This window comes from Wolffia australiana, chromosome 6, assembly GCF_029677425.1.
Source record: "Wolffia australiana isolate 7733 chromosome 6, ASM2967742v1".
Lineage (NCBI taxonomy): Eukaryota > Viridiplantae > Streptophyta > Magnoliopsida > Alismatales > Araceae > Wolffia > Wolffia australiana.
The window spans coordinates 14,094,972-14,109,501 of NC_135840.1; the positions used below are offsets into that span (position 1 = coordinate 14,094,972).

At 42.6% G+C, this 14,530-nt stretch overlaps 1 protein-coding gene across 5 annotated transcripts; it reads right to left on the reverse strand.

The window, feature by feature from the left end:
* Positions 1-1,031: 1,031 nt before the first annotated feature.
* On the reverse strand, positions 1,032-13,689 carry LOC144704589 (uncharacterized). Of its 5 annotated transcripts, none has more exons than XM_078577056.1 (10): positions 13,549-13,689; positions 12,910-13,009; positions 12,705-12,730; positions 2,795-2,867; positions 2,477-2,686; positions 2,266-2,388; positions 2,031-2,088; positions 1,877-1,950; positions 1,692-1,780; positions 1,032-1,605 (listed from the first exon to the last, which is right to left on the reverse strand). In XM_078577056.1, exons 2-10 carry the CDS (start codon positions 13,006-13,008, stop codon positions 1,545-1,547), a joined length of 813 nt encoding a protein of 270 aa, XP_078433182.1. In that variant the 5' UTR covers position 13,009; positions 13,549-13,689; the 3' UTR covers positions 1,032-1,544. The 5 variants fall into 5 exon arrangements, with proteins under 5 accessions (XP_078433182.1, XP_078433181.1, XP_078433185.1 ...); XM_078577055.1 differs by having other exon boundaries at positions 12,910-13,013; XM_078577059.1 differs by having other exon boundaries at positions 2,795-2,859; positions 13,549-13,667.
* Between the last annotated feature and the right edge of the window lie 841 nt (positions 13,690-14,530).

Sequence of the window (14,530 nt, forward strand, 5' to 3'; positions counted from 1 at the left end):
CTCAAGCCAAGCAATTTAGAAGTTCAGATAGGGATTAAGAAGAAAGATTAAGAAATTCAACTAACGACATCCAAAATACACCAAAAGTTCAAATACAAAGAAGGAAAGAGCACCAAATAGGGTATCCAAGCTGGAGCTCTTCTCTGTCTTGCAGCTGTGATAGAGCAACATCAAGAATGAGTGCTCCATCTCGAAATTTAGCTTTTATACTTAGGTTAAATGGTAAAAATCACTATTTTAACCCCATTCAGTAATTAATTTTTACTATCAACATAAGCTTGATCTGAATGATCCAATTATATGGATAGAAAGAGGGTATCAAGACGAGCAAATCCATAAAAAATATCTCAATCGGACTTTAGGATCAAAAGTTATTAACAAATGAATTTTAAACCAATTTAAGCCAATCGATTTACATTCATTTATTTATTCATTTCTTTTTTTAACGCGCCATGATGTCTCGCCCTCTCATTGGTGGGCACATTTTGAATTCTCTTTTTTGCAGAAAATTCCATTAGAAAGCCTGGAATTGCTCCTGAACACAGCCCAAAAGTAATTGTGTATATGCCCATTGCGCATTTTCTCTCTTGCATTCTCTCTTGAACACAGCCTAAAACTAAGTTATTGCAATAAAATACTGTAATTGTTTAAATAATATTTTTGAGGGCATAATTGCAATTGAAGTTTATGAGAAGCCTCTAGAAGAGTAAAAATTGCTTTAAACTCATTTTCTCATTATAAATATATCATTTTCCTCTTTGAAAGTTTATTTCTCACTTAAATAAATTCTAAAAATTCCAGAAATTTCTAAAAATATTAGTATTTCATCCCCATAATAATTAAACTTGAAATTAAATTTTAAACTTGCCTTTTTCAGTTCAAAATAATTATTTCAAGCTCAAATAAATCTCAGAAAATCATAAAATTAACAGAAAATTAGGAAAAATCAGAAATCACTTGGAAACATTAAATTTATGTAAATATATGATAACAACCCCATTGTAAGCATTTTATGTAAATAATGCATAAAATTGTGCTAATAGCATGAAATAAAGATCAAATTTAGGGTGTTATCACTGTTTAAACAAACTTCAACGCATATTAGTCTTGTACCATCCATCTGTAACTGCCATACTTTCCCCTTCCTTTCCTATGCCCTTGTCCACATCAGGATGATTCCATTCCCAAATTTGAACTAATTTAAAAACTTATTTACTGCACTCCAGAAAGGAGAGCTATAGGTAGGTATCTAGAAAGAAACTTTCCTAAGGCAAATGACTAAAATACCCCAGACAGATTTGGGGATCCTACCAGACACCCAAACTATCAAACTTGTATTGAAATTGGCATCAGGAACGTGCACCAATAAGAAAAGCTCTATTGTTCTCTGTGATGTGAGTATCGATCACATAGAACAATAGAGCTTTTTTTATTGGTGCACGTTCCTGATGCCAATATGCCTTAAAGGACAACTGAATAACACAGACCAAAGAGGGATTACATGGATCACAAAGCTCCAGTCAGTAAAACATGGCTGAAGGAGACTACTTCTTGTGCTTCACTTTGGTGATACGCTTCAACACTTGAACACCGTTCCTCATCTCCCTGAAATATGGAAAATATTGACATACGGTCAAGATAGGTGATGAGGGGATCAAAGAATATGTTATAAATAGGCAGATTCCAATCACCTTCTGCTCAAGAACACGAGCAAGTAGAAGAGAGGGAGTAGTAGCAGCAACAGAATACAGACGATCAGATACAAAATGTTGCTCTGTTTCTGTAGGATTTTAAGAAAATTAGAAAATTGAGGGGCAGTTGATCTTAAACTCAAGAAGATGGATCATAAGAATATCAGCGGGGAGAACAATCTTACCCTGCCTCCCATGGCGAATGGCTTGTGCTTTCCGTTGCATGTATGAGAGTCGCAGAACTGCCTCATAAAAAATTCTGACATGTATTGTGCAAGAGTCTATTGATTATTTTGACAGAAAATAGTGTGGCAAAAACAACTTAGGGTTTTGAGATACCATGCAGACGGCTCTCTAAAGGGGACTGGTTGACTGGGAAACAGCTGTCAGCAAGGCTCTGCAAATATACTTAACGTATGTAAATAAGATCTATGGCAGATTTTTTATTTAGAGTTCTTCTCATCGGCAGGTGTTAAAATTTTGCTGAAATCACTATCTCAATCAGGCTGTGTAAATTAGAAAAAAAAAGAATAAATGAGAAAATCAGGACTTGATGACTTGCGCGCTAGATTACCTCACAAAGATGGCGGTTCCTCGAAGCTGCACCCAGATTACATTTAGCCTTGCTTTTCTTGGACTCGACCACTTGGTTACAGTGCAACGCACCGCACAAGTCAGCCAAGCATCGGCCCTCAGTCTAAATTCAACAAAAGATTGTGAGACATTATCAAAGCAAAGAGGTACATTTCGTAGTGAACAATAACCATGAAACTTAGATGGCATACATTATTAAGTAGATTATAATGGCGATTGTCAAAATGCAAGTCGATAAATTTTTCTTCCCGGAACCTCTTTTGGCAAAATCCGCAACGCCATTCATTTACATCTACATGGACTTTGTGGTTCTCTTGATCTCTAAACATGTCATTGTCAGCGTGAAATCTACACGAGCTGGAAATTTGATACTTCTGTTCCTCCACAAAGGGCATCAGATACTGCACAAAGTTGGGTGCAAATCAATAATAATACTTCAGAAAATAGATAAAAATGTTCATCCGACAAATGGGAACCAAGAAGAACATATGATTACAAAATATTTTTACATCGTCAATGATCTTTGAAGCAGCTCTACTTCTTTCTCTAGAGCAATGAATCTCAGGACGGATACCTGCAGTTCTGAGAGAAAATGAACTTCACTCTGATGAAGTCAATTAATCAAATCAGGAAATACAGAATCAATATCAATTTAGTTGACTTCAGCTGACGTAACTCATCAAAAAATCAGGATAGAAAACTTCAAAATCTTTTGTTCAGATAGATCTCCATTGTAAAAGAGGGATCTAGGAAAAAACATTTACGTATATGAAGCAAGTGTTTTTTTGAAAACTCATGAGGCGGTCACCCGAACTAATCGGTAACCACCTGTCAAGTACATGCCATGCGCCCTGAGGCTCTACTACATCTATGTACGTTCTCTTCCCTCTACAGCCCCACCTTGAGGGAACCATGACGCCATGAGGCCTTCTACCTCATGGGCTAGCCCATCCGTTGAAGCTTTCCCCCCTCTGAAGATCACCTCGTTTCTATGGAGCCATATACCTCAGAGCACTGTCAGCGCTTGTCTCCCCTCTTCTCTTTGTTGGGGACCGATTCTCTGGATGGACTCCAGAAAGGCCTCCTCAGATGACACATTCACCGCCAGTTTTGATTGGGTGGCCCAAACCATGCGGGCGAACGGGCAACCGAAAAACAGGTGATTAAAATCCTTGTCGCCTCTTGTACACAGCACTCATACTGACGGGGCATCAGGATACATCCTCTAGCAGAAGTCACGAGTCACCAACCTCTTTCTGAGCAAGAGCCACCCAAAGATCTTTTCCTTAAGTGGAACCTTTAGGTGCCAGATGACTCGACATGCCCGAGTTGTTACTTGGTCTTCCTCACTACTCTGGCAGATCCGAGCGTAGGCTTCCCGCTCTGAAAAAGGAGCGCCTGTCCACTCCAACCCATCGTTTTCCTCTGGGTGAGGGCAAATCTGACTCAGAGCTTGTTGTATACCCAAGAAATTGGTTAGTTCCGATAAGGCGTTGTCTACCCTCTAGGCCCATGTGCTGTCCCAGCACTCTCCCACAGTAGCCTCGGGGCAGCGTGCGAGCACAAATAGCCGAGGAAAGGCTTCGCAGAGGGGTCCGTGCGGTGATCAGTGGTCTATTGAAAATTGGAAAAGAGAGCCGTCACCTAAGCGGGCAGAGTAGAACTCCCTGATTCTGGGGAAGATGTCTGAGGCCTACCCAGAATGCTGAAGCCCCCTTTATTGGGGCTATTTTCTTGTCCCAATTCAAGCCCCGGCCATAGCTCTCTCAAAATTTAGATGGTTAGGTCCTCGCATGGTTGCATAATCCATGTCACCCATCTGGATAGTAATGTTGTATGCATGCTTTGGATATGCAATACCCCTAGGCCTCCCAGTTTGGTGGATCTACAAACCATATCCCACGTCACCAGTGCCAGCCCTCGGCTTTGGTCATTTCCAGTGCCTTTCCAAAATAAGCGTCTCATCAGGCCTTCTATTCTTTGACTGATTCCAGTAGGGATCTTGCATACAGAGATAAAATATGGGGATTACTGATAGGACTGCCTTCAATAACACCAGCCTGCAGCCTCTGGACAGTACCTTGGCTTGCCTTCCTTCCCACCGCCTCTGGACAGCACTTTGACTTGCCATCCTTCCAGCTGCCTCTCGACCTTCTTTATCACCAACTGCCAATCTGCCTTAATCATCCGCCCTTTGACTAATCGAAGGTCTAAGTATCTCATAGGAAGATTACTGATTGGTGTTCTCAGCCCCTCTGCACATTGTGTCTCCTCATGGGAGAGATCGCAGCTTACGTGTGCTGACTTAACCCGATTGATACATAAGCCTGAGAAGTCCGCAAACAAGTCGAGTAACGTGGACAAATTTTTTGCCTCTTCCACGGAGCCTTCTACGAAGAAAGTAGTGTCATCCACGTATTGCAATAGCGGGATACCCTCCAGGTTGCTAGCGTTTTGGTAGCCCTTCAGGAGGCCATTGTACTTGCAAGATTAGTGCATATGGCAAGTGCATCTACCTCTATTACAAATAGTAGGGGTGCCAGTGGGCACCTTTGCCTCACTCCCCTTTGCAGTTGTATATGCCCCCTTTCTGGAATTCCATTCACCAACATTGAGAACGAGTGTGTTGTGATGCATCTCTTCATCCACTTTACCCATTCCATGGGGAGCCTCTCCTTTTCATTGACGCCCAGAGGAAACCCCCTGTCAACTGAATCATATGCCTTTGCGAAATCAACCTTCCACAAAAGACCTTTTGTTCCATGTCATTTCCATGACGCTAGGATCTTGCCGGCTGCTACGGCACTATCCACCAGCAAACGGCCCGGTATAAAGGCAGATTGAGAGGGTCCTACAAGTTCCCTGATTACCTCTCTTAGCCTGTTTGCCAAAACCTTTGCAATGATTAGGTATATGGAGTTGGACAACGAGATTGGTCTGAAGTCCTCAATCCGCTCAGAGCCTTGCTGCTTGGGTATTAGAACCAAGTAAGCCCTGTTTAGTCTCTCCATGATGCCTGTCCCATGTCAGAACTCTTCAAGCATGGCCATCACATTCGGTCTCACCAATTCCCAGATTTCTTTATAGAAAAAAAACTGACAGTCTGTTACGAACCTTGTTGGTTCGTATCGGGAGAAGACAAGAAGGGGAGAGAGAGGGCGCCAGAATGGACGTCAGTGTGCCAGGATGGACTACGGCAGGTGGGGGCAGGCGGAGCGGACATCGCCTACGCGACGGGTCCGGCGGAATGGACGTCGCCGGAGGGAGCCAGACTCATTCTTAATGATACTTCTTGGCTGCCCTCCTAGAGGGAGGGCTGCTCTATTTAAAGGGATTACAAAAGGTCCAAATGGCCTAATTGCCCCTATTGGGCTAAATGATGAAAAAGACCTAGATACGTCGGTGGGGTCGTATCACAGTCTGTCTGGGCCTGGTCCCCCTTCGCCATTCAGGCTTTTGATTGCCACCTTGACCTCTTCCTCCGAGAATGGTCGAATCAGTTCCTCTTTGCGTGAGGGTTCCCCCCACGTATTCTGTCCGTATTTCTTGTAAAAAGTATGGAAGGGGTCTGCAACTGCACGCCCCACCGGTTGAAAGCCAACATATTCTTGGCCTCCCACCATCAGTTTCCAGATGCTATTGATCCGACATCTCCCATTTGCTGCTAGGTGGAAAAATTTTGTGTTCGTGTAAGACACAGCTGTCAAGACAGCTGTCTCCAGTCCATCTCAAGTTTTTTGTCTTCCTCGGCTACCACACCCCTCCACTTTCTTCGTTCTGTTGACTCTTCCTCATTCAAGAACCGTATATCCTCCAGGTCGTCCAACGTTTGATTCTGTACAAAGCCTCGTTTCTTTCCTTCTTTCTGTGCTGATGTAGTTGCTTGCGAAACTCCACCAAATGCTGTCTCAGCCCATGTATTCTGACGGCTAGCATTTCTGTCTCGAAATGTACTATTGGTTGTGATAGCCACGTTACCTTCACCTCCTCTTCGAAGCCAATCTCTTGTAGCCACAATTTGTTTACCTTGAAGTATGTGGGTCTTCTGGGCGTTTCTGTTGCAACCCATGCGATCGGTGTATTGTCCAAAATAGGACGTGGGAGTGATCTCACGTCTCCTAGGGGAAAGCGCTCTGCGAGCTCTACAGAGCAAAGGAACTGGTCCAAACGCAACTTCCTATTGCCTCCCGTTGTGCTCCTCAAGTATATATGCCATCGGACGGCCCCATTCCTTGTAGTGACGTCTCTGCGATGAAAGCCCAAAAGGCTTCTGAGTCTGCGTCTCTCCCCCCAACAACATTCGGTCGATCTCTTGCCTCTAGCGTCATGTGAAGTCTCCACCTAACAACATGGGGCACCCTCCGAACGTGTTTGTTAACTCGGTTAGCTCCATCCATAGCTCACTTCTGCGCCGGACGTTAGTTGGGCCATATATCGAGGTTACGACCAGTTCAAGATTGTTGCTCAGGCGCTTCAATATGGCTGCTGCAACAAATTGTCCTGTCCATGTAGGCACTTTCGAGAACATAGCCTCATTCCCCCAGACCGTCTTACTGCATTGACTACTATAAAACCCTCAAGAAATCATCCGCCTACTGTATTACACTCCCTTGGTTCACAGCGCTTCAGCATGGTCTCCTGTAAGCACGCCACTGAAGCCCCCCACTCTCTGAGGTAGCCTCCTACCACCCGACACCTACCTTCGTCCCGGAGGCCACGGACATTCCATGAGATGCACTTCATGGTAAACCTTCTTCATCCCCTTCGCTGCCCAGTGACAGCTTCAGTCCTATTGTCCCCATCGCTTTAGCACGGGGAGTCTTAAGAGAGTCTTCTACCACTTCACGTCAAACTGATATCTAAGTGTGGGAAGAGAGAAGGAGAGAATTTAAAAGAGAGAGTGAGAGAATAAGTTCGCCAACAAGGCCCTTAAGCATAAGACTGCATAAACTCTCCCCCACCCCAGAGCATATAGACCATGTGCATCAACTTGGAAAAATGAAGAATCCATCCAAGAGTAATAAATTGCCTACAACGCAATCCTACGCAATGAAGGTCTCCAGATAATATGCTCTCCCTAGAATCAAGTCAGCAGGACTACTCATTTTCAGCAGATAAAATCGCAACTCAAACCGGAATCCACCACCACTGGGTCGCCTTGCTCCCAGCTGAGTTCCACATCCTTGCTCCTTAAAGAAATAACAGAATGTAACACATCGGTCAATGCCACAGGCAACACCTGATCAACTTGAGGTCCTCCGCTGCTGTCAATGCCACAGTTAACATTCCGCACTTTATTAAAGGTCAAAGCTGATATCTTCATTGGTCTCTGCCCAAGGTCTGGTTCTCCTTCGGGGTCTTTCCCTGGCGTTTGAAAATTCCCCCATTATCGTCCTGGGCTTCCAGATTTCTGGAAATATCTGCTGTAGCTTCATCCCCTCTGGTCGCAATGAGCTCCAGCGTCCAGCAAGCTCGGCCTGAATCTCCCTCCCCGACATGGAACCAAAAATCAAATCTTGATTCTGAGAGCTTCCACCCTCCTTGTTAGTTATAATGCACTTGAGAGGAAGTTCCCTTTCTCCCCTTATTGGGTACGTTCTCTTAAAGAACTTACGTGCATGCACTTCGCTGGCAGTGTGATGCCAGGTCTTTAACTTGCTCTTCTTTGTCTTCTTCTTCTCTTCTCCTTCTTTGAACCTGTTCTGAACCATGTTAACATTGGATGATCAGAGGAGAGAGAAACATGGCAACGGGAAGAGCCTGGCTCAATTTAACTAACCATTTATTAGCCACAAATAGGCAGATATGCTATTACAATCTTGTAGAAAAGAGCCTTAAAAAGTATTTGATATGAACCTTGATCTAGGTTCGTATCGGGCGGAGGTTGAAGGGTGATGCGAGATAGACGTTCCCGGGGTAGGAGAGTCGAAACGGGAATGAAGAGAGAGGTCGAACAGATGGGGACAGGGATCGACCGAGGACGAGCTGCCTGATGACGCAGTGAATGGTTGACGATCGCGGGGACGGGGATCGCCGGAGACTAGAAGGGAACCGAGCGGCAGGGGTAGGGATCGGATTGGAGTTGAGCTGGCTGAAGATCCGGTGAGACGATCACGGGGGCAGGGGATCGCTGGACGGTCAAGGGGACGGGACCGAGACGAGGAGGATCGAGATAGTGAGCCAAGAGGCCGATCTTACCATAAGTCTTGACCGCCCTCCTCAAGGGAGGGCTACACATATTTATAAGAAAAGGAAGTAATCTACCCTAAACATCAAATGACTAAAATACCCCAAGTGGGCTAAACTTCCTAAGGAACCCTTTGGGGGTAGAGGATCGTATCAGTACGCAATGATGATGACTATAATTTGCTGTCTGAAAGATCCCTGAATCCGCTGAAGGCATTTATATGGATGTTTCCCTGGATACACAAAGACTTAACATAGTTCAAGAGTTTCTTCCCACGTTGATTGGTAATTTGGACGGTATTCTGGAAATTAAATGGCTCAAGGCTCTTAACTGTTTCTACCACAACTAAATTCACTGACCCAAATCCTTTCACAAAACATCATAAACCACAAACAGATATGAAATCTTAACCAGGACGCCCAATCAAGAGGAAATTCCTAAATCTTCACACTTGTGAACGTTCGAATGCCACAGTACTGACTTTGGTATTATCTCCATAAATCAATAAATATTGCCTCTTAGGACTGTCTGGTGCTCTCAGCACTCTCCATCTTCGATCTCAGTCTCAAATCCACCTGTTGGTGTCAACACATGCCTGGAGGTTTCTGTGAAAAGGCTCAGGATCAGTGGAGGGAAGTTGTTGGCCTTCATATCTTGGACATGGTCTACAGACCAGTCAGCCCTTAGCGCTCCCTGGCTAAGGGGTGTCACACGTGTGGGCTGACTTATGGAATGGAGGACATATTGAAATCAAGGTCATGAGGGACAACTATGGATCATGGATGGATTGAGAGCTGCGCACAGCTCGAAGTTTAGGGGCAACTGCGTTCTGGCATTGCCTGAGGCAAGTGTTTCTCAAATACGAGACTTCTTGCAGTCCAGTTGAGCGACACATCAACTTTCTGCTATGGCTGGACAACTGGTCAGTTGGGGGGCTCTTATTTGCAGAGTTCCCACAGCTATTTGCCAAGAGAGGATGCCTAGGACCATGGTATGGGAATGTTAAGATGGTCACGGAATCCATTTTGCATCCGCAATATGTCAGCACAAAGGGTGGACGATTATCATAGGATGCCGGCCTCCCTACTACATCTGCAACCTGCAACCGGGGCAACATGGGTGGGTGTGGTCCGGCATACACTTCTCCATGAGGGGAACATTACCTACAAATCAGAAAGACAATCAGAGATGGAACTGCCAACCATCAACACACGTCGAGTCATATTGAATCTAAAGATCCCCCTAAAAGGATGGCTGTTTGGGTGGCTGCTCCTTAGACAGGAGCAGCGGGGAATGGCTTATTGTTGGTTTCTCGGCAATATGGCTGCACTGCAAAGAGGTCATTTTCATAGGACGAGAGGCATCGCCGGTTGGCGTAGTACATGATGTAGAGACTTTAGTCTCTGTTTAGTTTTGACGGAGGTGAATGCAGAGTTTTGGGACCCCATGGTTCAAGGCTGTAAGTAAAATTTTCCATCGGTAGAAGGCCTTCTTCCTCTGAACAACACCTCTGAACAACACCTCGTTTTTCATCGCGCCATCGCGCCATTGCGCCTTTGAAGATTTTCTTTCTTTTCTTCGTAACCCGCTCGTAAACTCTTCTGCTCCTGCTCACTCGCGCCTTTGTTTCTGATTAAATAATTAGCGCTACGCGCCTTATGCTCCATCAGTCTGAATCTTGATATTCACCGCTTCCGCGCCTCATATTGGTGGCAGTTCTAAATTCCAGATGGTCCACAACACCGCAAGTGCTCGGCCCCCTTCCTTGTTCCCTCTTCCTTTGTAATTCTGTGCCAAATCCCAAAAAGCCTGTTCAGATGACCAAAGACTTCTAAAAGATCAAATAAGTGAAGACAGGATAGATGGAAACGTTGTTGAGTGAGTCTAATTTGTAAACTAATGGTCAATGTGTTGGATGATTGTAAATGACCAAAGTATTTAGGAGAGAAATTCTCCAACGGTTTTTTGGCCAAGTGAATCAATTGTTGAGTGAGGGTGGTATCATGCTCTTGAGTGAGGCCAAGTGAATCAATGTGTTGAATCAATTGTAGTTGTTGATCAAGTGAATCAATTGGTGCTGGTGGCGATCTGTGACTGATCAAGATTCGGGGATCTCTATCACTTAATGTTGGTTGAAGGGTATCAAGAACTGTTGGTCAATGTAGCAACTCAAAAACTTCAAGAGCATGATTGCCTAGGGTATTCTGTGACTGTTGGTAAATGACCAATCTCCATTGCTTAGGATACTCCAAAAGGGGAACACTAATATAGCATTCTTCACTGTGATTGTTGACTTCTATATGACGGTCTGTTTCCAGATGATAAGATGAATTAATTTTTAATATGGAGTTCCTTCCAGAATGAACCTTCATACACTCTCTGATGGAATGGAGTTGGGTACCCCATGAAGACAGCGAATTTCCATAATAAAGATGTCAGCAATAGACAGCTGCGAATTGGTTTCGAGGCTAATAAATGGCTATATTTGAACGAGTAGAGTTATACCCTTGGAGAGATCGGTCGGCCTTCAACAGAAGCCAGTGAAACTTCTTCCCAGCAATGATTAGGAATGGAGAGCAGAGGTAGCAAACCAGCAGGGCTCATGGCCGTATGTCGTTGACAGACCTGACATAGAGAAACATGACTTAATTTGTTTTTTCATCCGTTGCCAAGTACCTGATGAGCTATCAGTTCTTAGGTCTACTGTAACCCAACATGGTTGCCCACTTTAGTGTCATGGAATTCGAGCAGAATAAGTGGAATTAGGGTACAATCGCAGGGCAGAATCTGCTTCTTCTTGTGAATTAAGATATTTCTTTTGGAAACATAATGAAATAAGAAATTCTGCTGCAGGGAGTAATGCTGATGCTTGCTATCATTGATGAGTAGAGACTGTTTGATGGAAGCATTCCAGTTGTATACCAGTATATCATAAAAAACTAGTTATAGTAGTTCTAATGACATTTATGTGTTTTGATTGTGGTTCTAGAATGTCATCTTGCAGCTACGGGATTTTGTGAAAACAGTCAACCCATGCAGCTCTTCCAATAGTTCAGTACTAGGAAATGAATGTATGTTGGGCGCAGTAATTTTGTTTAAAGCTCGATAATTGAAGCACATTCTCCATCCTCCATCTTTCTTTTCATTCATCAATGCAGGACTTGAAATTAAACAGGTGGAGGATATGATGACATGAGAATCGAACAACTCTAGGATATTCTTCCCGTTCAGCTACGGGATTTTGGGAAATATCTAAATAGGTAAAGGTTGATGGGTATGGAGTTTGGTAATAGGTGGATCAGGCGGTCAGGTGTTCTTTTGGGAGGAAGGTAGAATTTCTGGGTAAAGAGGGTGGGATATCAGGTATGAGATCCAGATCTTTGTTCTGGTGGATTGAAGTCATGCGGTTTGGAGATTAAATTCCTTCCAGCCCCATGATAAGATCCAGATCCTTCTTACACATGTGTATTGGAGCAAATCGTTCACTAAAATAACAGCAGAGCCTCTCGTCTTTTCTCTCAGTTTCAGACAACTTAAGATTCCATTGTTTACTGGGTCGTTCTTGGTTGGGGAACTGATTGGCTTGAACGAGCAGGGTGGAAGTCGGATTTGAGGCGATCACGTGGAGGTCTCCTGTCTAGTGTTGCTGTTGGAGAAGTAAGATTTGATTGGTTCATACAATACAAGAGAAGGGTGGAGGCAGTGATCTGTTCCAGCACATTTTTTGTTCGTCATTGAAAATCCAGATTTTCATGATCTCCTTCCGAATCTTGATCCATCTTCTTTTTTTTTGAAATATAAATCTATCTTGATCCATCTTCTTGACCGCGCAAAGGTTGTCAGATCAGATATCGGCCGATATGCTCCCAAGGAGAATATCAAGGAAAACTCAAGAAATTCTCAAAATTAAATGAAATATCTTTACTTGAATTTCCAAAAAGTGATGAAACCAGAGTATCGGTCACAAAAAATATCCTGATATCAGAATCAACAGCTCTAACATAAAAACCAATATAGAGGTAAAATCACAAAATTTCGCAATGCCTCCTATCTACAATAATAAGATAAACAAAAATTAGGAACTTCTTCTAGGTTACAATTACTGGCATCAGAGCCTAAAAGTTTACCAACGAATAGAATGTGGATAGAACAGAAAATTATAGAATCTCAAATAAATAAAACCATTCAGTCTTCCTAGGTTTCACATACAAATTCGTTTTCATCTTCATTACCTCGTCTCTTCAACTCTTTCCCCATCCTGTCGCACACAACGCAAAATATTAGACCGTTAAACTACCAACAGATAAGTGAACAAGATATTCAAAAACATCATAAGCTGATTGAAGAGAAAACTGTATAATAGAGTCTTTTCCGATATTGCTTTTAGAAAGTAAGAATGAGAACATGAAAGTTAATTTAAATCTTTCAAAGAAGTACCCGAACAACTCCTTCACAATCACGAACCAAAAACGATAAGAGCAGCAGTATGCCCCACGTAGCAGCGGAAATAGAGGGCGCAGGTTTGTTTTCTCCCATTCTTCCTGGAAAAAAATAAAAAGTAAGCAAGTTGCCAAATCTAATGCCAAAAAAGTCCACCAAACCATCATCAAAATCGTCATTTAGACTTGAAAAAATAAAAAAACCAGAACGTCAGTACTTTGGAGAGGTCCCCGACTTCGGTATATTTTTCGTTTTATTCAATTAACGGGTTTCTTCTTCAGGTTTAGGAAAAGCATGAAAGATATTAGAACGCTTCCTACCATTTCACAATTCTTGTAAAATAGAAATTCTAAGCTGATTCTCACAATTCTTGAATCAATTTCGCCATAAGCAATCTTGAATAAGAGTCGTATAATTCCAAATTTGTCCACGCACGCATAGAGAAGAAGAAAGAAAAACGCACAGAGGCTGACTCTAGCCTCCGGTTGCGACGGCTCCGCTACTTAGGAGATCGTTACATTTACAAATGAACAAATTATTCATAGAAAACCAAAAAACCAAGCAATTTAGCGCCACCAGGGCAAAATCATATCAATGAGGATGTTCATTCAGATTCCGGATTCCAACTTGTCATACCAGCAATCAGCTATCGATGGAGACTCCTCGATCGTTCTCCTTGCAGGGATCGCGATCCCTACCGATGACCCATCATCGTTTCTGCCGCTGAACACCCTCGACCAGTTGAGAAAACCCAAATCAAGGTTTTCTTCTCGCATTTAATAGATAAATAACAATGAGTTGGAGATACCAAAAGCCCTCTATATATTTAACATAATATAATCTCGTTGTTACTGATAAGATAATAGATCATATCTGATTAAATTCAAATCTCATTTCGCCAAAATATAAAGTAAAGAATGCCTAGGGGACTAAAACTCCCTTACTCTTTTAGCATACTTTTTAATACTCGTAAAATGTAGCATTCACATTTAAGACAAATGAAAGAAAATATTAAAAAAGCTCAAAAAAACCTATCTCAGAAAGAAAAAGCTCAATTACATACTGTCTGTGTGTTTCAGTTTAAATAAGTTCTTTGCGTTTATATTATTTGCTGTGTATTCGGGTGGACTCAACATTTTTCGGCACAGGAAATCAACTTTGATATTTTAAATCTCATCGTAGAATGTTTGAAACATTACTGTCGATATTTTGATTTTATCGAAATTAATCTAGACATTTTGATATTATTGTTTTCCATTATTGCTAAAGGACCTCTAAGAAATTTTTTTAGAAGATGTATTCTCCATTATTTATGAGATTACTCGAGTTTGAATGTAGTAACAAATGAGTGCCTCTTTCTCCACTTTACTCTCCTCTCCACTGAACCAATGAGAGTGTCTTCATGGTGAGCAGATCTTCAAGATTTTCAAGGAGATTTGAAGAAGAAAAAGAAGAAGAATAGGTTTAAGTTTTTCTCAAGTCTAAGGTTCTCAACTCTGGGTTGCATGGGTGCTTGAAATGAGAGCCGTTCCCTATTTATATTTTACCTAATTTTATCATAAATCCATAAAGTAAAATATATTAACCAATGTCCTTATGATATTACGAGTGTGATCCT